Source organism: Excalfactoria chinensis, chromosome 4, assembly GCF_039878825.1.
Source record: "Excalfactoria chinensis isolate bCotChi1 chromosome 4, bCotChi1.hap2, whole genome shotgun sequence".
In the NCBI taxonomy this organism is placed as follows: Eukaryota; Metazoa; Chordata; class Aves; order Galliformes; family Phasianidae; genus Excalfactoria; species Excalfactoria chinensis.
The window spans coordinates 44,447,074-44,474,528 of NC_092828.1; the positions used below are offsets into that span (position 1 = coordinate 44,447,074).

General features: G+C 44.5%; 1 protein-coding gene across 1 annotated transcript; it reads left to right on the plus strand.

The window, feature by feature from the left end:
* Positions 1 to 19,102: 19,102 nt before the first annotated feature.
* PAQR3 (progestin and adipoQ receptor family member 3) lies at positions 19,103 to 27,249 on the plus strand. The gene is made up of 7 exons (XM_072334945.1): positions 19,103 to 19,401; positions 19,470 to 19,632; positions 22,053 to 22,208; positions 22,837 to 23,034; positions 24,321 to 24,411; positions 24,752 to 24,900; positions 25,360 to 27,249. Exons 1-6 carry the CDS (start codon positions 19,217 to 19,219, stop codon positions 24,892 to 24,894), a joined length of 936 nt encoding a protein of 311 aa, XP_072191046.1. The 5' UTR covers positions 19,103 to 19,216; the 3' UTR covers positions 24,895 to 24,900; positions 25,360 to 27,249.
* The last annotated feature ends 206 nt before the right edge of the window (positions 27,250 to 27,455 follow it).

Here is a 27,455-nt window from a genome sequence, read left to right on the forward strand (position 1 = left end):
GCATACAATACCTGCTGTAATTGCTCCCAATTCATCATCACCCCTTCTACCATCAGCACTTTGTCAATGGGTTGTTCACAAATTTGTTTGTGTACCAATGCAAAAGAACATGAGACAAATACTGCATCATGGAGAATGATGTTTATCAGAGGCCAAGAGAGAAAAATAAATAAATACCAGAAATGGTAAATTCTGCTTTGGCAAGGGAGCAGGGCAGGCATGGGGCCAAAGCCAGGTCCAGCCTAAGGGCTGTAATCTAACTTTACACCTGCCTGTGCTAGGTCAGAATGCAGCCCATGCTAGAAACCAGGGCACACTGTAGCTTAAGTATACAAGAAAGAAGATATTTAGGGCTGAAGCATCCTAGTAGGAGGCTGTTATAAGGAGAAGTCTGTGGTAAGAACATACAATAAAAAAACTCCACATTCAGCTATCTGTATCTTATTGCATAGGAAATACAATTCTGTCCCAGCTAAAAGCTGACAGACATATCTCTCTGCCTCCATTGTATTTCCAGTGATTTCCATAATGCTACACAGATGCTCCTTATTACCAGAAAGGCTCCATAGCTATGACCCTCCCCACACACCAATCCTTAGAGATAAATAAAGCTGTTGGCAGTAGTTTCAAATGCAAACCATCATCCTCCAAAGGGAACTGTGCTCAGGCTCAAAGGAGTCCCGACAAAGGATTTTTTCTAAATAGGGGAGAGGGGAAAAGCTGTTGCATATAAAAGCTCTTGCACCACTCTGAGAAGTTCATCTACTTAATACCACCACAAATGGGATCGTGTCCCCAGTGTGAGCAAGTCCTATGTGAGGCATCCAGGCAGTGCTGCAGTAGACAGACATGCTTCTGCAGTCTCTTTCCCATGGGGAGGAGAGCTGACTTAAAAAAATCAAAGAAAACCACATTATAGAAAAACACCTACTTCCTGAAAGCAATCCTTTCCTGTCATACTCTTCCTTTTGCATGCATTTTTTCCCATCATCATAGTGCAGATTTTTCATATTTTATTTTATTTTATTTTATTTTATTTTATTTTATTTTATTTTATTTTTTGTCATTGTTATTGCAATTAAAATAAATAATCATCAGAACATGTAGATCTGCTACATCAAGATGAGGATGAGTTCAAAAGGCAGGAGAAAAGACTATGTAAAAGAAATACTGGAGAGTAGAGAAGCTCACATACATTTTACCCTCAAGAATCTCCACTCATGAAACATCCCCCCTCAGTAAATGTTACAGGTTGACCTGTCAGCTCCATTGTGCTTTGGCCAACACAAGGATTTCCTCATCTCCACAAACAGTACAGTCATTACATTTGTTTCTCTTGGATACTGCTTCGCCTTGAGACACAAAGCAGCTCTCCTCCCTGCACTATATGCAGCCCTTCTTCAGCTAACGATATCATACCATTAGGAGATATCATAACAATATCATACCATTAGGAGATAAGAAACAAAGCTGAAAATCAAAAACTTCCATGCCTCATGAATATCCAGTATTAAAACATAAAGCAAAACAATAACACATATAAATAGATAGATCATAAGAGGGACAGATTTTACCTTGATTTGGGATAAAACACTGATATCTCAGAAGTTTGTGTAGAATGAAATACTGGATTAAGTTTTTATCAAATGGGGCTGTGTTGCCTCCTCACCATTGCCCCAGAGGGTGGGAACCAATATCCCACCCTCCTGCAAAGCATGGGAGGGCCTTCAGGTGAGGAGAAAATCTGTGGCTGCAGTGGCCAAAGGGAAAGGTGAGCTTAGGAAAGGGAAGGGACTCCAAAGAGGGAGATGGTGTCAGCCTCTGCCCAGCACCACTATACTGCAGGACAGCCTGGTCCTGGGGATATGGCAATCTCATACATTCATCATCCTTGCTGCAGACCCTGGATACTGAGGCTATAAAGGCCTCAAAAACAGGGTGACTGGAAGTAGGGTGCATCTGTGTACAAGCTTTCTCTCCCTACAATGTCTTTATCTCAGACATCCCATCCTGGCCAAATATTCTTTTGGGGGCAAATTGTCATAGTTCTAATGATCAGACATGCTCTGGATTTACAATACAGAAGGAAATCTCTGCAATGGCAGCCAGATGTCTTTAGGCTAGGTGCAATGTGAAGTGTTTAATGTACTTTCCCTGTTATTTCAGTTAGTTGCTCTGCACCCTTTTGGTAACCCCTCAGCAGAACAGCAAGACCCAGCATTTAGCAGAAGTTTTATGATGAAGGGTAGAATATTGACAAAGATACTTCTGTGTCTGCTCAGGTAGGCATAAAAAGTGCTGACATATGAACAGTTAGCACTGCTTCCTTAAAAATGTATCTGCTGCTGCGCTGGAAGCTGCTGGTGGTGGAGTGTAGCACAATGACAGAAGAGATTCACAGGAAGCTGGGATGAAAATGCTTTGTCATTAGCTGGAGTACAGTGTGCCAATGGGTTAGCTGAGAGAAATCTCTAGCTTCTAATGGAAGCATTCTGTACAAGAAACGACCATGCTTTGAACAGATTTCTGCACGTTTCTTGGTCTTCTGTGGCTGACAGCTTTTACTGGGGCAAAAGAGAGAATGTGAGCAGAATGAGACAATTATCCAGGCATGAGGAAATGCACCAGGCAGAAAGAGATCCAAGTCAAAGACAGGTCTGCCACACAAGTAGTCTGATCTCTGTTCTTAGCACTGCTCATTGGCTCCAACACCAAAACAGTGCCTCCCTGAGAGGCAGCCAAAGCACATCCTGATGCAGCAAGGCCTCCTGCTTCCTTCTTTTTGCATTTCCTTCGTTCCTTCATCTTTTAAAATAATCTACTTCTCCACACCATTACATTTCTGTCTGCTTCAGCTTTTCCCTGGTATTGCAGCTCCCTGTGTCCATCCTGTTGTGTGTCAGCCACACTTGGGGTCCCCCTGGGGGATCTGCCACCAAACTAGACACTGCATCATGCTGATCTATGCTCAGGGCATAGATGGAGGACAGGCCCCAGCCTCCAGCCACAGCTTTAGGGTGGCAGAGCTGGGCCAGTGGGGGTGAGATGGTGGCGGATGGGCCATGCTGTGCACAAGCGTGTGCCCACAGCCTGGGGGCTCAGCAGTGCCAGTAGGGGGTGTTTGTGGCAAGAGACATAGTGCTCAGCACTGCACACAGTGCAAAGTGGAAGAGTACATCATTTCTTTAAGCTCATCTTGCATTCAGCCAGCTGCATATAAATTTCCCTCTATCTCATCAAGCTCTCACTGTTTGGCCTCCTCTGACTGATATTGGCTCATCATACTTAATCTAGGGTGAAATTTCCTCGTCTGAGCTAAATTACTCGCAGCCATCAAGGGAAACGATATTTATTTTTCGTGGGGCTAATGACCTGTCCCCCGGACCCACCCACTGATGGTTATTTACTAGGGCCCAGATGCTTGGGCTCAAAATGAGTGCTAATGTCAGCGGGGGCCATTTCTCATTCAGGTCTCTGATTGAATTGGAGCGATCCCATTGACATTGACTCTGTGACTTTTAAGGCCATTACCCTCAGCAAGAGATGAACCTCTCATCATTGCTCCGACGCTGACAGCTGATTAGCGACAAATTACAAGGAGGAAGAACCTAAGACTTTGTTGGGTGAGGGTGGGGGGGGAAGGGGAGGGGAGATTGGGAGGAAGCAAGGGGAAAGCACGGAGTCAGGGAAGGTGGAATAAGTAGTTGAGGAGCAGGAAGGGTGGGAGGGGAGAGCTCTGCTGAGACCCTGTTGCAGCGAGTCGGCACTGGCAGCGCTCCACAAGCTTTTGCTGAGTGCTCCAGGAAAGCAAAAAAGCTGTTGCTCTGGACTAAGAGCTTCAAGGGTCACTGTAACTGGTTCCCACTGTGACTTCTCTGCCTCCGTTTCCTTACCTGGAGGTTGGGCAGTCAGCACTGACAACAACCTAGAAGGCACCAGTCTGCGGCATAAACCTTCATCCAGCTGAGGCTAAAGCTGCCTGACCACTCTGCTGCACTTTGCCCTTGCATTTTCAGGGTTTCCAGTTAGTGGACAATAAACAATCCATATGCATAACAAAACGCTCTTGTCACCATGGCATATTTGGTCGAGCACAACAGGACCAAGGTTTCTCCTTTCACTGCTATTGCAGTACCTAAGGATAAAGTTTTGAACAACTCTGGGCTGCACTCACCATTTTGTTTCTAGACGAATGCAGCCACTTCTGCTCTGAATCACAGCAGCCAGCCAGTAGCATGCACCGGATTTCTGTATCCGTTCCTGAAAGAGAGAGAAGAGTAGGTATTATTTTAAAGCTACTGGAGGAAAAATCCATGCCTTAAAAATGCTGTCTACCGTGGATATGGTTCTTATCTGGATGATTTGTGAGGCATACTGTGCTAAGTAAAAGGGAATATTTTTAGTGACACAATTAATATAAATGGAGCCATGCTGAAAGGCATTACAAGGAGGCTTGTTGCTCTGCAGCCGTGCATAAGCAGGCTCGGAGACACGTTACAGCTCACAAAACACCAGGCACATTGAAAAGAAAGAGTGGCATGAAATACAAATGGAGAAAACGCTGGCGAGGCTGATCTGCCATGGCCACAAACTGCGCTCTCGGAATTGCAAACTGGCTTTGGACACTTGGGCAAACAAATGCAGTGTGCCTAAGTACAGTCACGGCTCACTGTGTGAGCAGCTGAGCTGTGATTCTGTTACTTGAGACCTGAAAATCCAAATGGAGTTTCCACAGCAGCCATGGGTGTCTAAGTCTCACACCCTGCATCAGCACCAAAGATGTACTGAGGTATGGATGTGCATCTTCTTGCCAGCCTAGGTCTGTGTCTTGTGGGTAGTTCCCATGCTATGGCTCAGGTTTTAAAAGGCCCTGAAGAAGACCCAGTTGTCACTTGACCAAACAAAACCATCCTTTCATAGGTAGACCAAACTATTTATTCACTAATCGTAGCACATCATAATCAAGCCGCATCTCAGAGCATACAAACGCTGTAAGAGATCTTGCACTGTACCATGAAAGGGAAATAAAGAAATAAAAAGGGGAAAATAAGAGATTTCTTACAACACAGTCCACAAAACAAAAACAAGGCTTGCTAATCTTTGGATGTTGGAACTGATGGGCAGAAGTGGCTCTGATTTCCGGTGGCTGAGCAGCAGTGGGGAAAATAAGTCCATAAGCGCCCACGTGAGCCGCACAGTTGCTGGGGTGGGCCTGCATGGCTGCGCATCCAAACAGGCTAATGTTCCCTTTACCAGCCTGATTGGTCAATTTGGATGACATATTTTGGGCATCTCTGCTCACTCTGTGACTGCAACTTGTACACCGTCCACAGATTCCCATCTGCATCTACAGATGGTCCACTTTTTTTTTTCCCCTTCCTTTCTTCATTGTGTGTAACAGCTCTTCGAGGTTGCAGAAAAGAGGCAGAGATGCGGTTTTACTGTGCCCTGCTACAGCAGCCAGGTAGACATTAAATTCAGCTGAACTAAAGGAAGCCCCAGTTCCAAATCTGCAATAACGCTTATTCCATGCTGGAAAAAAAAGTATTTCTCCAGCTCTGGCTCACACACGAAACACAACAGCAGCTGAAGTCTGACATATGTTTGTTGTGGAACAAAATGAACAAAAAAATCCTTCTGAATTTTTCATTAAATAACCTTCATTTTTATTTTAACATTCAACGTACTTTATTCCATGCTTTGTAAAACGTTCTCTTTCTCTGTGCCTTATGAGGAATGATATGATCTGTGCAAATCTGGGAATGCTTTACAGATACCAAATCAAAGATCATCAAATCTGATGAAATGCCATGGGGAAATTGAGCTCCAGTTTCATCTATGCTGCAAAATATCTACCTGTCTTTTCACATTTCCCCAATCCTAACTGTTTATTTTCTTTTTCACTGTCAATTCTGAGATGCAGAAGATACAGAAAAAGTTCTGATCTCCTTCAGCTGTAGTGAAACTCTATCAGAAACATTGGAGATAAATCAAAGAGAGGAGATGAAGATGCCTTTTCTCCATATGGGTACACTCACACATGCACAGCTTCTTCTGAACCAAGGAGTTAATTTACCTCTATGGTAGTATTTAATGTAGAGTAGTTGTGCTGCCAGCCAAACTGTCCTCAAGACTGCGGGTGTCTGCCTAGGAATGTCTCATTGCCAGATGATGTTGTCATTCGTAGAATCACGGAATTATTTAGGTTGGAAAAGACCTTCAAGATCACCATGTCTAATCATCAATCTGACCAACGCTTTCTTACATCATACCAGTACAAATGTATCTTTTCCTTCACCATTTCTCAGTGTACACTCTCAGAAGAATCCTACACTTGAAGAGGTCCACCTTGAGTATCCTCAGTGAGATCTAATTCAATCCTGAAAAACATCTCGTGATATTTTGCCAGCTGGGCCCAAAACTATTACTGCATTTTTAAAATGCAAACCATTTTGTTTTTAATCACACATTTCTATTTTGAGTTGGGTGCACTGTAATCCATGGAGTTCTGTAATTTTCCACTTCATTTATTTTGGATTTAATGAGCTGGTAATAATGTATATTTCTAGCAGACTGCCTGAAACGCAGAGCAGAAAGTCACAAAACTAAAGAACTTAGGGAGGGAAAATTCCTGCCTGAACTTATGTGGAAATGAAATAAACCAACACAAAGACGCTCAAGGTTCAAGAGAGATCTGCTGGGCAGCAAAGAGTGAAAGAAACCTTTTCTTCTTCAAAGCCTTCAGCCAAATTCCCATTGAAATCAACCTGGAAAAACTCAGATGATGAGTGTCAAAGTCAGCTCCCACCTTTACGTGGGAAGCGAGGCAAAAGGGTTGATTTGATAGAGGAGGGTTCTGTGAAGCCAGCAGCTCTCGATGAGATCTGAAAATTAGGCCTCTTTATCAGATTTCAAAATACATGGCAAAATACTACTTTATACCTTCATGTATATGAGTTTCCTGAGCTAAGTGCATTTATATCCGGTGTGTGATCTCCTGCTCCCTCCAGGTGCATGCAATTGACACTATCATGTCATTACACCATTGAAACAGTTTTTGGTTTTCATCTTGTTCAGCTTCAAAACTTGGTTGGAAAAGTTGCATCTTCTTGTGTAGCACCATTTAAATTTCATTCACTCCTAGCTCTTTGTCAGTCCCACTGAGTGCTAGAAAAGACGGAGCATTCACAACAGCTGTGTTAGAGAGCCATGCTGACTGCTAGCAAGCACAACCCAAAATTGTGCACTTCAGCATGGCTGCTACAGAGGATCCAGCCCATTTGGTTCTGTGTCATCTGGGTTTCAAGTGAAAACTTGGCAGAAAACCTTGTTTGTGTCTTTAACAGTAAAACTTCTCTTGAAGATGATGTACAAAACATCCGTGTAAATGCTACATTCACAGTCCTACTCTGCAAACAGCAAACAGGCTGATTAGCCAAAGATGTTTTTCCCTGTAATTAGATTCATTCCTCAGTTTATCAAAAGAAAAAAAGAAAGAACAATCTCCCACCGAAACAAACTACCGCACACACTTAAGGAAAATCGTCATGTGGTGTACTTCCAATGCTCCGCACTGAGCTCTGTGAATAATGTGGCTGTGCTAATTGGTACCCATTAGGACAGGGAAGCAGAATCGCACTGCCCCAAACAGGCCACCTTTTCCAGATAATTATAATGCTAGGATGCAACCCCCCAACAATTCTGGGACTAATCACAGAGAATGCTGCATATAGTGTAACATCGTATTACTCAAAAAGGTAATGAAATTCCAGGAAACATCAGATGCAGGAGGTACATGAAGATAATTTTGTTTTTATAACCAATTTCAGGCAGATAAATACTAGAATCCTTTCCAATTTTCCCCCCATGAAACAAAAGTGTCACCGAGATTTACAGCCCCCTCAAGTTCTCTTTTCAGAGGAACATTCATTTACATAAACAGATAATCCCAGATAAAAATTTCCATTAGACAAAGGTGAAATGGATCAATTTTCTCTGCCAAGACAAATCTTAAATCTTGAACAGATAGGGTCATTATTACACCAGGCCCATTTCAGAAATAATGTATTAAAAAAAAATCATCCGATAGCAGCCATTTCCAGCTTTCCAATTATCTTTAAGAAAAGCTTATTCTGTGGACAATAAAGCACATTACTGCACAATATGATACAGTCCATAAAGATCACAATGTTTTATGAAAGGTTAAAGAAAGCTCAGCACATTTAGGGGAATGTCATAACCCACAAAGTCTTTCAAGACTTAACTGGATCCACGCACAGGCTGTGCAGTGCTGTGCTGTGGTTTGCAGCAAGGGGCAGGAATGGCTCCTGCTGCAGGGACACACAACTCCATTGGGCCCCCAGCGATTGGGTTTGTGAGGGGTGACAGCAGCAAAGAGGAAGTGCCAGAAATCACTGCCTAATAGATGCGGTCGTCAAAGCAAAAACAAGCAGTGACATACTTGACTTGTGTTTTCATCTGAAAGAAATGAGATTTATTTGCCATTTAACTACCTGTTCCTTGCAAACATCACGTGCGGAGTGGAGACGGTGGTTACATGGGGATGAGGGAAGCCTGACTGAAAGCAAGAAATGGGATCGTCTCACGAGAGAGAGCTTGCAGAATTCTCTGTGCCGGGCAGCACTGAACCCAGCCCCACAGAGCATGCTTACAATTAAGGTAAGTGTGAGGCTACACAGATCCCTATGAGAGCTTCAGAGACCACAGCGCTTGAGGACTGTGGGTTTTCTGTCACTAATGGCCAAGCACAGAGATAAAAAAAAGAGGAGAGGGTGTGCATGTTAAAAGTGCATGTACACTTTACTGATGTCAAAAGAATAACCTGATGTTTATAAAACCACACAGTTCATGTATAGATCCACTTCATTAATTAGTTACAGTTCAGAGAGTATGCAAGAAAGTAAAAGTCGAATCAGAACCTCACCTCTGCCAACTTGCTTTCACATATAAGGACTCTGTGATTTAGTGACCAGTAAGCCTTTATAAGAGGTAGGTTGTATTTGAGAGGGACAAAATACTGAACTTGGTGGCAGCTCTGAACTCAGGAGAACAGATCTCAGAAAGGATACATGAGTTACTGACCGTCACATGGGAGTCATTATAGAACAGGTTCTTGGGCTGCCCAAACCAGGGTCACCAGATCATCATTCACCCCTAGATTTGGCTCCATACATTTCCAAGTAAATCAAGGCACCTGCTGTTACCCAGAATGAAAACCAAAACAAAACTACAGGCTTCTTCCGTGATATAACTATGGAAAACCAAGCTGAGGTCTACTTTGTCCCACTGTGCAGTGTTTCACCTGAATTTGGATTGGCCGATGATTCAGGAATTACGTGGAAGGAAAATAATTTTCATCTGTTAATTTTTTATGTGATTAAAGCTGTCCAGCACAAAAGTCAGCAGAAGTTGAGGGAGCAGACACCTGTGGCTGTGTATTTAGATTGGATATAAGGGGGAAGTTCTTTACTATGAGAGTGGTGAGGTGCTGGCACAGGCTGCCCAGAGAGGCTGTGGATACCCTGTCCCTGGAGATGTTCAAGGCCAGGTTGGATGGAGCCCTGGGCACCCTGGTCTAGTATTAAATGTTGGGTTTGGTGGCCAAGCCTTTGGTGGGGTGTTGGAGCTCGATGGTCCTTGAGGTCCCTTCCAACCCGGGCCATTCTGTGATTGTATGATTCTATGTGGCTCTCTAGAAGACGGTAAAAGGCCATGTTCATAACTTGAGAAAATAGTTTGATATACAAGGTGAGGAAATCTTCCAAGCAGAGCCATACTTTCTATAACTGTTATCTGAAACTTTTTTAGTGCACAGAAATAGTTACAATAGCTGGAGTATCAGTCATAACATCTAATGATGTGGAGATTGTTGCCTTATAAAATTCACAGCTGGGTAGCTACATGGCTCAAGGCTAAAACCTATGTTAAAATCCAGTGTTTTAGGAGGGAGATTGTTTATTAAAACATTTTGCCCATTAAAAATAGATGACACATCATCGGTCATTCCATGTGATGCAGTGCCAAACCCTTTTGAGGCAGCCCGCCTGGGAAGACTGCTGAAAACCTGGCAAGCCTGCCTGAAAAGTCCACATCCTAATAATTTACTAGTCTATAAAGAAAAACCTCACCAGAAAAACCCAGCCCAAAAACACAAGAAAAGCACTCCAGCAGCCTGAGAGAAGCTCACCAATCCCTCTCACGTGGCATGCCCAGAAACTTGCACTCATATCATCACAGTTGGTCTCTTCCCACTGACAGCCAGAGACTGACATTCAAAAAGGGAATCAAGTTTGATCTGTTCATGTCAGAAGTTACACTGAGATAATGAAGCTCTCGTGGGGGGGGACAGGCAGTGAATGTAATGGAGGGAGAAATACTGATAAATATTCTCTCAGCAATACTGCAGGTATTTGGCATCTGCTACCAAGAACGGATGCACTGCCTTAGCTTAAAGAACACAAGGATAATAATACCATGTGGCTAAACAAAGCTGAAAACCATTATTCTGCTATTTAGTCCTCTGCACTGTGCAAAAGCAGATTTCAGAACTCCATAGGAAAGATCCCAGCATTCACTAGTGAACTCTGTCCCCAAAAGCAGCACTCCTACTGAAGCGCTGAAATCAGTGGGACCACTAGGGGAGGATCCATCACTGACTTCAGGGACAGAGCTTACCACCTGGTCAATAGTTAAGGTGTCTATTTATTAGAGAAAATTATCCTGCAAACTCTGACATAAAAATCAAGAAGACCCTGATACAGAGAGATGAATGTGTAGTAGAAGTCATAGAATTCTTAGAGTTGGGCGGGATCTTTAAAGATCATCTAGTCCAACTCCCTTGCAATGAACAGGGACCCTTTCTCTCAGTGCATTTGTTGCTAATCCTCCAACTGCCTGTTGTGCCAGCTGGAAACAGCACATCTCCATGTGCTGACAAACACCACAGCTGTTTAGTTTGGACATTCCTTGTTGGAGCAGCACACTCATCTATCTGGGAAGCAACTAAGAGGACTTGCACTCTGAACCATCAACAGAGCTTCTGGATATGGAAGTGTAGCTCAGGAGTGAGGGTCAGAACAGAACAGGTTAGACTGTGTGAATCCAAGGAGGGCAGCATATCCTCAGACCAGAAGATGCAACAGTGTTGTGTTGGGTCTTTATCATGCCACTTGCAGACACATTTCTAACTGTGAGTGATACTGATCTTCCTTCTCAGCACACTGTAGAGATGACCAAGACAGAACAAACTCAAGAGTTATTCAGTGGCTTTCTTATAGCAGTGGTATCCTGAGGAAAGTTCATGCAGATATGTCCTAAGGACCCAAGAAAGCACAACCCACTCAATAGGCCTTTGGTTTTAAAGGATACCACCTGAGCCTATGCTTTAGAATAAAACTTCAGCAAAAGAAGAACAGAATGTTTTATGCTTCAAACAAAAATGTCACTATTGCCAATATCCAGGAAAATAACCCTGACCCCACTGCACATCCTCTTGCATGGATGCTGTTATTCATATTCATACTGTATGCACATTCCCAAACCGTCAGCCTTCCCTAATGCCACTGAAATGATTGAAAATTAAAGTGCAGTTCTGGGCAGGAAAGTGACTCTATTTTAAAAAGAGAGAGACAGAGAGAGACCGTGCCCAATGCCCATAGCTGTTCCTAGTTGCCTTCCAAGTTCTATATATTAACTAAGCTTGTGTACCAAAGCCATTTTTTTAACTACTGTCAGTGCTGCAGAGCCGATACAGCAGCAATAGAGCAAGCTGTTCAGCCTCATGCCTCATCAACATTTCTCACACTCTGTATCAAAGCATGAACATTAGCAAATTCAGCTGCCCTTCAAACTTCCAGCTCCAGTCAGGAGAAAGCATCTGTGGCTGTTCGGCTCCTTGTGAGGCTGATTGGAGATGGGGGGGAGGTGAAAAAGATCCTCACTTGCCAGAAATGCCCATAGCTTCCAACCCAATGTTCTCTGTGATTCATGGCTGTAGGACAAGCGAACAAGCTGTGGAGCTCTACTCACTTTCTATCACTCTGTTATATTTATGCTTCACTCCAGTTACCACTCAAAATCCCCATTCCCCCCTTTTTCCTCCCTCCCCCCCCCCATCAGCACAGAGCAGTGGGTGAACTGTAAACTTTCATAACTCACTCCTATCATTCAGCATGTCTATGAGAATCAAAAGATGTTGAAAAGGGAAGAGGCACACTTCAAATGTTTGCAGGATCCCTTCCTAGTGAAGCTAACAAAACAGTGGTTTTAGTGATAGGTCTGTTGTGCAGCAGAAAGCTTTCCACCTCCCAGTCACCCAGAGAAAGGCAGGGAAGACCGTCAGAAGGTATTAATCAGTTCTGCAGACTGTAGGGATGAAAGGGAATAAAGACGAACTTCGGGTGAGAGTAGCAGAATTTAAACTCCTTATGGCAGAGGTGTAACAGAATTCTAAACACTGGTCAAATTCAAGTGCTCTGCAACCACTTTGGGAATAGGTTGTGTAACAGACAAAACACAGGAAAGCAGGGAACCAATCTCTGTCTCTGCAGAGAGCTTTCAGTCCAAGTAATTGCTGAAAAGATGCACTCAAGAGCTCCCAGCATCACATAGAGATGTAGATGGGCATCTACTTGCCTAACAAGTAGATAAACAAAATACACTCAGAAATAAATAACAATTTATATATTTGGCTACTTTATACTGTCCTTCCTTCTCCATTGACATCCCAAGTCTCCTGATAAGTTGTCTCCCCTATATCTATTTGCACTGAAAGGTCTTAAGGTAAATTAGCTAGGCAGAAAATGAGCGTGAGAAGGGGAATATTAATTGCATATCTTTTGAACTATCACTTTCATGAGATTCCAATTTTAACCATCAAGATAACTGAAGAAAAACTAGAATCTCCTAAGACCAGCTAATCAACAATAGGAAAACACTTCCCTGGCAGGCAGGCAACGATGCACACAACACAGTCAACAAAATAGGACATTTATTTCCTTCCCATTCCCTAAATTATTCTGTCCCAAAACACTTTTGGTGGCAGGGCAAAATGTTTTGTTTTTTTTTACCTTCTCAAATTCTCAGACTATACAGCCACCACTTAGCAGAGATCTTGGCATTCAGCAGCACAAGCAGGGGAAAATCATGATTTGCATACTCTCATAACGGTAGCTGAGGAAAAAAAACAAGACAGAACAACTTAACTTTTGTGGCCCTGGAGTGACACGCTTCCTTCTGCAGGACAGCATTTCATTTCACCTTGAATTCCTGACAAAGGTTGACCTGCACTGCCCTCAACATTCAGCCATAAAACTGCTGTAAAAACAAACCTACCACCCATTGCTACAAAGAGCAGCAAAACTTGCAAATACTGATGCCTCAATAGTCACAACTGCTCAAGACCAAAAGCTGTTGTAGATGTTTCCTCTGATCAATTACACAAACTGACCAGGACAACCACTCTATCTGCCTAGGTAGACAGTGTTACAGATTCAAAACTCCCTCCCAGTCTAAGTTGGAGAAGCTGCCTTCTCATATATTCTATACCACAGAAACGGAACACAATGAACAAGCCCTTGCAGACGGACCAAAGCCACTTCTATTCATGGCTGGGAACTAAAAATTGCTCCATCTAAAGCAAGTGGCATGAGATGATCCCCAGTGTGAAGTATCCAGGCCTTACTGAGGATTAAAATGGCGCTTCACAGATCAATCTAAGAGCACACGAAAAGTTTGGAGCGGATTTTGATAAAGGTCAAATAGCTTTACACATACAAATCCTTGACAGAACTGAATGAGAACAAGCCTCCTGTCACATCTACAACCCTCTACTGCTTCCAGAAGTCATTAGGCAACTGTACAGATTTACAAGTGCTGGAACAAGCACCTAACCCCCACTGACACCAAGAAAGCATTTGGAACATCTGTGCAGCTCAAAAGATGCTTAAACATCATAAAATACCAAGTCTGTCTCCTCCTTCATGGTCTTACAAGAGTTGGAATAGTTGACCTTCAAAGGTCCCTTCCAGCTCAAACAATTCTATAAAGTACAACTGCATCAAAAACAGTTGGAGGACTACCTGACAGAAAAGCCAATCTGCCTTGTAACAGTGTCTTAGTAACATGGTTCCCCTCTAGAAAAAACTTATATCAAGGCTTTGGGCATATGAGGTGAGACTGAAGCTTTCATGGCATTAACTCAGTAGTTACTTTACTTGAGTCAGAAACCCACAGTCGGCCAGGAGTGAAATTACCAGATTGACCAAAGTTCTCAAGTTCTGGAGTTTCATCCTCGCCATAAATAACTCAGCTAAATTCATGACAGATTGAAACAAAACCTCTGTAGTCAAAATATTTCATCTGTAAATGCCTTCTGTCATGGCATAAATTCCAGCTGCGACAAAGCTTTATAGGCAAGTTGGAGTTAGTATGACCTTTAAACCTGAAAAAAAAAAAACCAACCCACCAAAACCAATACAAAACAAAACCTATGCCTCTAAAATTCAGGACCCCACAGAAAGGAGTTATTTCCTCACTACCAATCTACCAGCTTCATCCAGAACAAATTATTCCATTAGGTAACAAACAATCCACATAATTCATAAGCTTTCTACACAGGAAAATAAATAAATACATAAATAAATAAAGAGAAAGAAGTCATTTGTCAATTAATTCCAGTCCTTTAGACCTGGGACTCTATTATGCTGCACAATTGTTCATATGTGCCTGCTCAACATGGGTGGAAAAGACGCTGCTACATTGGAGGAGAAAAAGTGGCAGGCTGGGCAGAAGAGGTGCCTTCTTCCATTGTGTGCACAGTGCATTTTTGCTGACTGCAAGCTCTCACACGGCAGGAAAAAGCCCAAATGCCATTCTTGCTCTTGCTATTGGCAGCTGTTCTCTTATCACCAAAGAGAATTTATCGCACCACTGACAGATGCTGAGATTCAGAAGCTGGAACTGAAAGCCAAAGGGATTGAATCAGAAAACAGAAATGCCAAAAAAAAAAAAGGGGGGGGGGGGGGGAGGGGAAAGGTAGAGTCCTACCAAAACAAGTCACTTCACTGCACACATTGCACATGCATCTCTCCACGGGGAGAGGAAAAGAGAGCCCGAGCCCCCACGACAGATGTCAGGCGTTCTGTTTCGGGCAGCGCTGGAAGCTGCTCCAGTTCTGTGCCGAGGAGCGCGGTACAGGAAACCACAGAGAACTTCACTGCTCGAACCATGCAGATAAAGTGCAAGAGAGAAAGATGCACCTCCATGGAGGAAGGCCTGGAAAGCAAGCTTTCTCAGTAGGAAGGTCGCTGTAGTTGTCGTGTGTACAAAGGTACTTGCATTCCTAATGCTCTCTCATGAAGGCAGTGTGTGGATTAGGGTTACCTGAGTATTTATTTTTCCCCTCCCTCTTTTAAAGACTTCACAAAGCTGCAAACCTTATTTTCCCATGTGTAGCTACACCACATACCAACAGGAAATAGTTAATTTGACAGATGCTTTGGCTACTTCCAAGAAAAGATATGGGAGAATATATCTGGTTTAGATAACAAGGGGCTTTAAATAACTTTATCTCCCAATGTAGCAGTCGGTAAATGCATTCTACCCATGGCCATTTGCAAGCTTTCTTTGCACGTACATTCAGAACTGGAAGTGCTTTATGCACGTGGATAAATATATGATCGCTATGGTCATAAACCAGCGCCTATATTTTATTCACAGGCTTTGCACTGAAATGCAGGCTCATACACAGGCTTTGGGATGAGACTTACCTCCTCCCCAGGGAAAACATGAATGTATTTATATATAGGCAAATAAGAAGGCGGCTATGCACTGACACAGCAGTGACAAAGTCTCCAGGCTGCAAGTGTTATGCAAAAGAAGATACACGATACCTTCCGCCAGCATTTTCTCAGCTAAGGTCAGACTAATGACAGATCTCATTCGCAGGCACTGAACTGTCAGCTCCGGAGAGCTCAGAGCAAGACGGGCTCTCCCGCGGGAGCAGATTCCAACAGTGGGAACAGCAGCCCCGGGGCACCTCCCACTTGTTTGCTCACAACAAGTTAGGAAGAGTCAGGTCCCCACGACTCACACTCGGGGGATATCGTGCTGAGTATTTAAGAATGGGATCCAACTGCAAATCGCACACACTTTCTATCCTGTTCTAGTACTGATCTTACACTAATAGGGGTCTGTAGGAAACAGCGTGGCCGAGATGAGAACCCAAGTCACAGTACCGGTTATTTGTTAATTAGGAAGCCAATGAAGAGGCGGCTAATTGAGCTGGCGAGTACAGCACACGGCGTCCCACCAGGATAGAATGACGGTCGTCTGATAGCACAGTGCCAGAGTGACACCTGCAGGACGAGTCGCAAATCACCTCTCAGGGCGGTCCCGAGTTTTCCACCTAGCTCAACTCCCTTGCAATGGACAGGGATACTCTCAGCTAGCTGAAGTACTCAGAGCCCCTCCAGCCTGCCCCTGAATACCTCCAGGGACAGGACTTCTATCACCTCTCTGAGCAACCTTTGCCAGTGCTTCATCACCCTCATCGTAAAGAATTTCTTCCTTCCATCCAATCTAAAGCTCCTCTTTCAGTTTGAAACCTTTCCCCTTGTCCTGTCACAACAGACCCTTCTTAACGAGTCTGTCCTCTCCTTTCCTGGTGCCCCCCTTTAGATACTGACAGGCCACTCACAGGTCTCCCCAGAGCTGTCTCTTTTCCAGGTGGAGGAGGTGCAAAAAGGAGCAAAGCATACAAAGATGCTGCTGGTGCTACAGAGCTAATGCTAGTTAATTAATTCAAACAAACTCACTTGCTTTGCCTGTATTTTCCTGAAACTAGAAGCTAAACTCAGGTTTATTTTATCCACCTTAATTGGACATTATCTGGTTATACAGCAGATCATAAATGAATCGAACTCAGCAGGGAGCTGTTTGGGTTAACGAGAAACAGCTTAGGTCATTTGTGACTTCCTCAGTCTTCTCTTTAGAAGTGCACATGGGTGATCTGAGTATCAGCAGAGAAGCACGGAACTTCTCACGCGTGTTTATTGTTACTCCCAATTAAGCTTATCTGCCAGTAGAAATAGGGCTACAGCATAGGAATTAGGGCAAGCTTGGTATTTACCCAAGAAGGTCAATTTAGGTCAAAGCTATCTTGCCCAGATGGCTAATTTCAATCTCTTACGCATATAACACAATTGTTCAATAAGCTCAAAATAAATAGTCTAAGTAATTAATTTAAAGCTGCCCTAATTGTTTCTCCATTTTCCCTATTAATTGAACCTGTAACATTTCTTCTATCAATGCTTCAAAGCTTAAACTTAACAGCCAATTAAAGCTACTTTAAAAGAAAAAAAAAAGGAAGAAAAATAAAGTGCTGTCAGCTCCAATTCCTTCTGACTGAACTCTTTGAAGCACTCGAGATCTAACTTAAATTGCACAGGGCTTGGAAACAAAGTCTTTTGTTTTTTCCAGGTATAATGTTCTCCATGAGCTAATGATCCGATGGACAATTAAAACTAAATCATGCTTTTAACCTGGTAGCAAGTTTCTAAACTGCATTTGGCCTGACAAAAGCGAGTTCACTAAGTTCACCACTCGAGTGAACAATGAATCTCCTTTATCAGCAGGAGCTGGGGAGGATGCTGCCCGCTTTCCCTGCTCAGTCCCACATCAGCAGCCGCTTCTCAGCATGGTCAGGGTTCTCTCACCCAAAGTCATGTGGCAGCTACATCCTTATTCCTTTAAATGCACAAGTGTGTATAAATATCTCCCTTATTCTCTAGGCATTTGAAAGAGAGGACGGAGGGGGATACTGTTTAGTAAGAGGATTACCAGTATCTAGAGGTAGTTCTCATTAGCAGGGTCCCACTGGTCTAGTTTAGACATTTCAGCTTCCAAGTGCATACGTTGACCAAAATAGGACGCTTTCCTATTTTTAGCATAGCTGATATAGGTCAGATGGAAACAGAACAGTTCTTCCAGCACAGAACAGAAACATCTAGTGCTGGATGAGTTACTTCCCTTCCAACCAAGCTGAAAATAACTCCTTTGTGGTTTCCTAAGATTTTGTTTCCAGGAAACTGTGTTTGGATTCTCTGTCCCTCTGTGACCCCATCACATGCCAGACTCACCGAGCTACATCCCAAGTGCTGGCCAGCCCAGCTCCTAGCACTGTGCCCTGCAAGGTGTTGTATTACACCCGACTTCCCTGGTACCCGGTGTGACTCTGAAGGGATATCCTGTGCTCCATCCTGCACATAGCTATCTGTACTATCTTGGTTGCTCTCCTCCAGCCAAAACTATGCCTAGGGATCTTCTTTCAGCATGTATTTTCTCTGGCTGTTTATATATAAAGTATGATTATTAGCTTAACTAATAGCAAGCTAGAGAAAAACCCAAAAGAGAGGAGCCACGTAGAAAGGAAGACAAGCTAAAGAGGAATGAGCTTATTCATTTGTGTGACCAAACAGTGTGACGTGGAGGCTGAGGGGTTATGTATCCCAGCAGTTGTATTGCTACTTCTAGGATGGAACACCTGGTCCTTATCATCACTCTCAGCTCTCAAATGCCCATCATCCTACATCTTCTACTTACCGCAGGGATCTCTGCCGTGGGAAACATCCCATTCCCACCATAGAATCCTGCCGAGGCGCTTCCATGTTTTGTTTAAACGAGATGGGAGACATTTGTAGCCCACAGAGGGGAGGCGATGAGCAAGGATCGCCATTGAGGACTCTTGTCTTCAACCTCAGAAACAGAGCCAGGTGTGCAGAGAGAGATCCAGCTGATGCTGCGTGACCAGCTAACCGCACTTCTCTGTTGCACGGACCCGGCACAATGGCAGCACTCCACGAGCACTCGGTACTTTAAAACTTCGCACTGCCTGTTTCTGGCCCGTTTTTGCATACAGCTCTGCCACGTTCCGGCCTGCCTGAACACAACGGTTGACCTTAGAATGAAGATATCCTCCCTGTGAAGCGCGGCCTGCAGACCGGCGCGGTCCAGCAGGCGGCAGCACGGCGCACGGCAGTGCTCTCCGCCCGGCGCTGACGTCATCTCCCCGCGCCAGCCGCCCCGTCGCAAAGCGCCGCAACGTGCGGGGCGCGCCAGCCGAGCCGGCCCGGCCGGGCTTTGCTCGTGTCCCGGAGGTGACGGTCGGAGGGCCGCGGGCCGATGCGGGGCGGGCAGGATGCAGCAGAAGCTGCTGCGCAGCTCGCACTACATCGAACTGGGCAGCTACCAGTACTGGCCCGTGCTGCTGCCGCGCGGCATCCGCCTGTACACCTACGAGCAGATCCCCGTCTTCCTGAGGGACAACCCTTACATCACCGACGGCTACCGGGCCTACCTGCCCTCCCGCCTCTGCCTTCGCAGGTACGGCCGTCCCCGGGGCCGGGCCGGGGCCTCGGAGCCCCGCTCAGCCCCGCCGTGTCTCCCCGCAGCCTCTTCATCCTCTCCAACGAGAGCGTCAACATCTGGAGCCACCTGCTGGGCTTCCTGCTCTTCTTCACGCTGGGCATCCGCGATCTGACCGTCGTGCTGCCCGCCGCCCGCGCCGCCCGCGAGGACTTCGTCATCTGCGCCGTCTGCCTCTTCTGCTTCCAGGTGGGGCGCCGTGCCGCGCGTTGTGCGGCGAATGGGCTCGGAGGCCGAGCTGGTTGTAACCCGTTTCTTGTAAGAACAAAGCGTGGCTGGCCTAGGAGAGGCTGCAGAATGCCAGCTGGGCAGGCCGAGGCTGTGTTCTGGTTTCTGCTGGGCATTGTGTTTAGCGCTGTGCCCAAAGATGGCGTTGGTTTGATCAACAACTCGAGCACAAAAACCAGCCATGGAGTGAGGCCAACTGCATGAGCTTTAACAAGATGAGGTGCTGGGATGGTTCCATCTGAGAACTGAGTCCCAGCTGCCCACGGTTTGCCTGGCTGCCCATGGTTTCTGGCTGCCCACGGATTGGATGGGTGTACACTTCCGCTGGGTGAAGCACTGGCTGGGTGGCTGGGCCCAAAGAGTTGTGGTCAATGGAGCTAAATCCAGTTGGCTGAATATGAGCCAGCAGTGTGCCCAGGTGGCCAAGAAAGCCAACGGCATCCTGGCTTGTCTCAGGAACGGTGTGGTGAGCAGGACTAGGGAAGTCATCCTGCCCCTGTACTCCGCATTGGTGAGGCCTCACCTCGAGTACTGTGTTCAGTTTTGGGCACCTCAATACAAAAAAGACATGGAGGTACTGGAGCGGGTCCAGAGAAGGGCAACGAGGCTTGTGAAGGGCTTGGAGAATCAGCCCTACGAGGAGAGACTGAAGGAACTGGGGCTGTTTAAGTCTGGGGAGAGGAAGGCTGAGGTAAGACTTTATTGCTCTCTTCCAATATCTGAAAGGTGCTTACAGCGATAGCGGGGCCGATCTCACTGGTGACAGGTGACAGGAGGAGAAATGGCCTCAAGTTGCGCCAGGGTAAGTTTAGGTTGAATATCAGGAAAAACTTCTTTACAGAAAGGGTTGTGAAGCACTGGAATAGGCTCCCCAGGGAGGTGGTTGAGTCACCGTCCCTGGATGTGTTTAAAAACTGTTTGGATATGGTGCTCAGGGACATGATTTGATGGAGGGTTTTTAGTTAGGGTAATATGTGTAGGTTGTGGTTGGACTTGATGATCTTTGAGATCATTTCCAACCTGTGCAATTCTGTGATTATGTGACAACAGGAGGCACAGGAGAGACTTCACTGCTGTCTATAACTGCCTGGAAGGAGGTTGTAATGAGGTGGGGGTTCAGCCTCTTCTACATAACAGCAATAGCACAGGAGGTAATGGCCTCGAGTTGCAGCCAGGGAGGTTCAGGTTGGATATTGGGAAACATTTCTTCTCGGAAAGAGTGGTGAGGCATTGGCACGGGCTTCCCAGGGAGGCGGAGGGCTCACTGTCCCTGGAGGTGTTCATGATACATGGAACAGTGATACTGAGGGATGTGTGTTTGTGGTATGGTGGGGTGGAGCCAGTGGCTGAACTAGGTGATCCTGGAGGTCTTTTCCAACCTTAATGATTCTTTGATGTTGTTATGCAGCTGGACTTGGGGTTCTTGTGCATTTTGCCTGAGATGAACAAGTCTGCATGTTTCAAATTGAACCTCCCCTCAGCAGCAGTAACAGTAATTCATGTGTGCCGTTGTCAGCTGAAGCTCTTTTAGATTATGCTATCCCTAAAAAGTCATTGTGGTTCTGATGACTAAAGAATACTGTTCCTATTCCCTGAGTGTAGAAGACCATTGTGTAGCCAAAAGTAGAGAGAACTCCCTTGCTGGCTGGTACAACACTGCTGTTGGGCCCTTTATTATGCCTGTTGAAGGCTGAAGGCAAATGCAAAAGGTTGCAGGGGGTAGTCGAGCACTGGAACATGCTCCTCAGGGCAGTAGCCGTGTCCTTAAACGGTCAGAGTTTGAGAAGCATCTGAACAATGCTCTCAGACACGGGGTTTGGACTTTGGGTGGTTCTGTGTGGGCCCTGGAGTTGGACTCGATGGTCCTTATGGATCCTCTTCAACTCCAGATATTCTATGATTCTGTTTCTCAGGAGGAAAAAAAAATGATGCCAGCCAAGAAGCCAAATCAGTGTACTGCATGGCAGAGGTCAATCACTTCTGTGTTCCCTCTGCAAAGCTACAGAGTGCTGGTACTCAAGGTAGATTTGGTCTTTGGATTCTGGTTGTTATAGCTGGACCGTACTGAATTCATCTTGGTCATACTTGGGCTGGCTCTGCTCCTGTGTGCACTGACACTGCTTTTGGCCTCATGCTCTAGGCCTCAGTACCATCATTTCCTCAGCTGCAGCCTGTGGTTATCAGGTCTTACAAAGTTTTCTGTTTCATCTGCAAAAGAGGTTATGCTAGTGCAGAAATCATAATTGTCTACACCAAGTAGTTGTGTAAAACATGTAACAGGTTACTTTTGGACTCTTAAGCTTCAGAGTTGAAGCTTAATCCCCATTAATCCCCATCTGTTGCCAAGAAATTAATGTGTCCTTGTTTTGATATTTGTGTAGGTCTGTATGCTTTGCTCAGTAGGATATCATCTCTTCTGTTGTCATCGCTCAGAGAAGACCAGCCGACGATGGATGGCATTAGATTACGCGGGGATCTCCATTGGTATCCTAGGCTGCTACGTATCAGGCGTGTTTTATGCATTTTATTGTAGTAAAGTAAGTCTGAGTCACTTGTTCCTGTGGTCCCATCACCATGGTTTCCACATGTTGGGAAGGGGCTCTGTCATGTGGTGTCCAGGTGGCACATTCATCAGGGACAGTGATAGGAACAGGTTCTGACACGTGCAAAACTTTGCTTGCAGAAGTAACAGATTAATTTAAGAGATTCCTTTTAAGCTGTCAATTGCACAAGTCTCAAGACAATATTTAAATGATTATGAAGTCCGTGTAAACTTTATAGGTCCTGCCTTTGTCAAATGCATGAGGCCCATGATGGGATGTTCCTCCATCACGACATTTATATGAGGCAGAAACAAGCTTATTGCTTTGAAGTTCTGAACTACCTCTACTTTTGTAACTCCCCTGCTCCCCACACAAGAAAGTAGTGACCTGGTAGTTAAAGTAGTCCTCTTAGGCAGACTTACGTTATGGTGAAGTGTGTGAAATGAGAGCATCTTCCCCCTCCCTGGGTTAGTAAGAACACAGCGATTCAAGTGCTGTCATTTGTGGTCACAGAAGTGAGGAGAACACTGATAAATCATTGCATTTAGTAACATAGACTTTCTACCCACTTTACCTCAGATGAGCAAACATACAAACTTGATTTTGTTTCTTTTTTTCTCAGTACTGGCGTCAGGTGTACTTAATCACTGTGCTGGCGATGATCTTGGCAGTGTTTTTTGTTCAGATTCATCCCAATTACCTCACGCAGCAGTGGCGCAGGCTGCGCTCCATCATCTTTTGCTCAGTGTCTGGGTACGGCATTATTCCTACTATCCACTGGGTTTCACTCAACGGCGGCATCAGTGCAGCTATTGTACAGGTAAAAGAAAATAATACGGAAAGAAGATTTACTTTTGCCTTGTACTTACCATCTTCCCTCGGTTTATTTTGGAAACGAGGGAGAAGTAGAGCTAGTGAAGATTTCTTAAAGCACAGAATTCCCTTATAGCCCAAATGCTCACATATGTGGAAAGCCAATCAACAGGTTGATAGATGAAATCTGTTTCAGTGATTTAAAGCTGCACTGTGAGAAGACCCATCTGGATGCAAGCACAACCACAACAGCGTGCTTGCCTGAGGGGCAGAGCAGTCTGTGCAGGTTGGATACACCCTCACACACCCCCCAGGGCCAGGAGCAGAGAGCTGAGTCAGCAGGAGAGTGGGAAGCAGTCAGTCAGGATGCACAGGTTGCAGAGGTGAGGTGAACCAGGAGACATGGGTGGGAAGCTCTTCCTCCTCTGTGCCCTGGGTTGGTGGCAAAATCGGCATTTGCCTACACAGCCTTCTGTCTCTCATGCATAACTTGTTTAATATCACTTTTTGAGTTACCAAACTCATTTCCCTTTCTTGCTTTACCACTATGGTAAAGGTTTCTCAGCTCTGAAAAACAGAAAGTACAGCACTGTTAAAGAAGACAAATGTGCCCCAAGGTTTAAAATGTTCCCCCAGGAATTCCAGCCATTAGCCAGGGCTGTAATGGTGCTGAGAAAACCTTTGCTTTCATAGCAAGCACTGCCTGTGAAAGTTCTTAAGATTGGCACTTCAGGAGGACTGTCTTCTAGGATGCTGATTTAGCCTGGTCCAGAGCTACTGCTGAATTTGGAAGAGCAGCATTGATAATAAATGCAGTCTTCAGACAAGGTACTGAAATGCTCACTTTGTAAAAGTCAAATAGGCAAGCAAACATTGCTAACCCTGCCCTTTCCAATTAGTTTGTCCTAGGGTATGGTAGATAGAATAGCAGGTGTAGTACTCATTTTGCTTCCATACTAAAGAGAAAATGCTCTGCTTCCAGCAATAAAACACTCCGTTACTGAAAACACAAAACAAAACCAGTCATGTTGAGCGGGTTGCTTTCTAGCAGCTACTTTGGTTATTTACAGTCTGGTCTATAGTATTCCTGTGGCCTTCCATTCAGATTTCTTCCAAGTTTTGGCATTTGTTTCTCCATGGGACTCTGTTCTATTCAATAGATAATGTGAGCAGCAAAATAGTATTCCATTTTGTCCCACCTTTTGGGTTATTTTTAAAATGTATTTTGAAATTAGTATTTTAAAGTATTTTTTACCTTATAGCAGAGTAAGAAAGCTTCCCTTTCTTTTGCAGGAGTTTGCTCCACGTGTGGTTGTCATGTATTTCATTGCTGCTGTAGCATTTCTCTTCTATATTTCCAAAGTTCCAGAAAGATACTTTCCAGGTATGAAATTCTGTTGTGGGGGTTTTTTCTGCAGTTGAGTTTCTTGCAGTGTCAGACTTTGCTGTGAGCCCTGAGTTTATGATGAGAGTACAGTTGATTATGTTCTACTTAACGTGTGCTTAAATAGAGTGGAACTATGTGCATCGGCACCAAAAGAAGTTAAAACTTTGCATGCACTTTGGTCAAAAGAAGTCAGATGAGTTTTATTGCTCTTCATTAAAGAACTTCACTGTCCCAAGCCAGCTGAATGTGTGACTGAGCTTGGGAAGAGAATGCTTGCTACTTGCAGTGCGTGAGTTAATACAAATGTAACAACTGTTTCCCCTTTTATTCCCCACAGGACAGCTCAACTACCTCGGCTCTAGTCACCAAATATGGCACATCCTCGCAGTAGTGATGCTGTACTGGTGGCACCAGTCTGCAGTGTACATCATGCAGTACCGACACAGCAAGCCCTGTCCTGAGCATAGCGTGGACTTGTGAGTGAAGGTATAGCCTTTGTGCTTGTGGGAACACGAGCTTTTAACAAGTAGAGAGTTAAGTAATCTTGTTTCTAACATGTCACAAGGTTCCATTAGTTGCTTTAATGTAATTAGCTCCTGTGGAGAAAATGCTTACTAGTGTAATGTTTCCTTGTGAATAAGCAAGCAGCTACTTTGATAGCAGGCAAGCTGCTTCTGCATTGTGGGAGGCTGTGTGAGGCTGCATTGCCCAAGCACGGATGTAGAGCAGGCTGAAGAGATCTCTGCCAGGTCCCTAACAGCTTTGTCTGACAACAGTTACAAGCACTTATCAACTTTTGTTTATATGAAGCCTTTTCCTAAGGTTTTTGTTGTTAAGTATTTTTTTAGCCTACTATGCATTGGATTTTGGGCATTTATGTAAGAGTTGATTATTTCCAATGTATAATAAATGACAGTTTTTTTTTTTTCTTCAACTGTCTTTCAGAGGCACTGCAATGAAACTTCTGACTATGGGAGTCTGAACCTTACGAATATGCAGAACTACAAAAGTAAGCACTGAAGCAGTTCCTTTTCAACTTCTGGACTGTTACCCTACTCACTGGGATGGTACATTAATAGGAACACTGGAGGAAAAAGCAGCATTGCCTGGATCTCAGTACAATATCTGAACCTTTCTTGAGCACCTCCAGGGTTGGTGACTCCACCACTTCCCTGGGCAGCCCATTCTACAACCTGACCACTCTCTCAGAGAAGTATTTCCTAACGTCCAGCTTGAACCTCCCCTGGCACAGCTTGAGACCATTTTCTCTGAGATTTCAGATTCATTTCCTTCTCATCATTTCCTGTTCTGCAATCAAGTACAAAGCAGGGCTCCCTTACGGTGGGACAGCAAAAAGGTGAGCTGTAAAACTAAGCACTTGGAGCACTGCATTATTTATTTTCCTGCTTGGTAAATATCAACAGCATAATTGGATACCATTGCTAAGCTAGCAGGCCTGTATGCCATGCCTCCAGGTTTTGTTTTAGCACAGAACAAAAAAACCACGCTCCCAATAGCGTGCTTTTAGAACCGTGAATTAACTGAGTGGCTGGTCTTGGATCTAAACTGCATTGGTACAGTGTGCTGCATCCTCCAGAATCGTCATCTAAGTGATGTGCATACACTTCAACATCAGGACTATAATGCGTAACATCAAATTCGGTGGATCATTGTACTTTTCTACTTGTTTCTCTTTTTTTCTGGGAGATGGATGTTATTTACTATACCTATCTTTGATTTCAAATCTGGTTTCCTCAAGTATAGGTGGTGCCATTACTTCAGCAAATCTCTCTGCAGCACTTTGGTGCTTCTGAGTAGTCTTACACTTGCCGTTACCCTGCAATTAGTAGAGATGCAAAGGATTATTTTTTTTCCTAAGTTACATGTTCTTTTAGCAGGTGTTAAATAACAAGCTCAGAGTAGTAAGAAAGCTGTGAATTCAAGTCACTGAAACTTTGGCCTTTTAATATGACTTATGCTGTACTTCCAACAGTTCATTAGTCAAAGTGATTTATTGCCATGTACTTTCTGCAGTAAAAGGACAGCCTTGGGTTTTTACAGTCTGCAGTTAAACCACGTCTTGTAATGTCAACACTAAGGAGACACGAGCAATGCAGGTTGTTAGATACCTGGTGCTCAGCACGAAGCTCAGTGGGTGCCAGCCTGGAGGCTGGCAGGGTGCTGTTCAGTCCCACCAGAGCTGCCTCTGTCCCGGGCAAAACATTCCCAGCTCCCTCAGCCTTCTACACAAGGAACGTGCCAAGGAGGTGTGGCCAAGGGAATAGCAATGGACATTTACTGACAAGTATTTACCTCAGAGCAGGGATGGAGGAGGCAGGACCCTTCCTCTTCTACTGGTACGCCGGAGAGCAATGCTGTCAGTGAAGCTCAGTGAGGATTTGGTGTTTTTTTTCGTCCCAGACCCAGAAACAGTTACTAGAAACAAGTAAATGCACTTGAAGTTCAAATCTCTGTCTTCTGAGCCTTCCATTATGAATACTGATTTTTTTTTTTTTTCCTTTTTAAACTTGACAGCAAAGTAAGTTTAAAGTGCACTACTGACTACTGTTGAAGCCTGACAAGGACCCTGCAATGGTTAAAGCCTGTTTTCAGTGTTAGGTAAACAATAACATCGGAAGAATCTGTGACTGTGTACAGAAAACAAACTCATTTAGTAGTTTGCTAATATTTGTTTTCCAAACCAACTAGTGTAGCAGTTTGCACTGATGAGAAAAGATGGTGAAGTTGTACATTTTTATTACCCTGAATTTATTGAACTGCATGATGGCCTTTTCTGTAAATACCAAACCTGTAAATAAATTTTGGTTCATTGGATGTTTGTCACATTTTTTAAGAGCACTCTTAGGTGACACGTGAATTGCTGCACACAAAGTCTGAAATGGCTCACAGGCAGAAGACGGTACAACCAGGAATGAGCTGCAGTTTAGTACCCGTGTTCTGCAGCTCCTAAGCTTTCTACAGTGTTTTCTTCAGCTTAGGTAAGAGTAAAACCAGTAGAAGCAGTCACTGAAAAACTGCTC

Coding starts and splice junctions, on each gene's coding strand:
- PAQR3 (XM_072334945.1), top strand. CDS start 19,217: ATGCAGCAGAAGCTGCTGCGCAGCTCGCACTACATCGAACTGGGCAGC. Junction 19,402..19,469: donor TCCCGCCTCTGCCTTCGCAG/GTACGGCCGTCC, acceptor GTCTCCCCGCAG/CCTCTTCATCCTCTCCAACG. Junction 23,035..24,320: donor TCAGTGCAGCTATTGTACAG/GTAAAAGAAAAT, acceptor TTTCTTTTGCAG/GAGTTTGCTCCACGTGTGGT.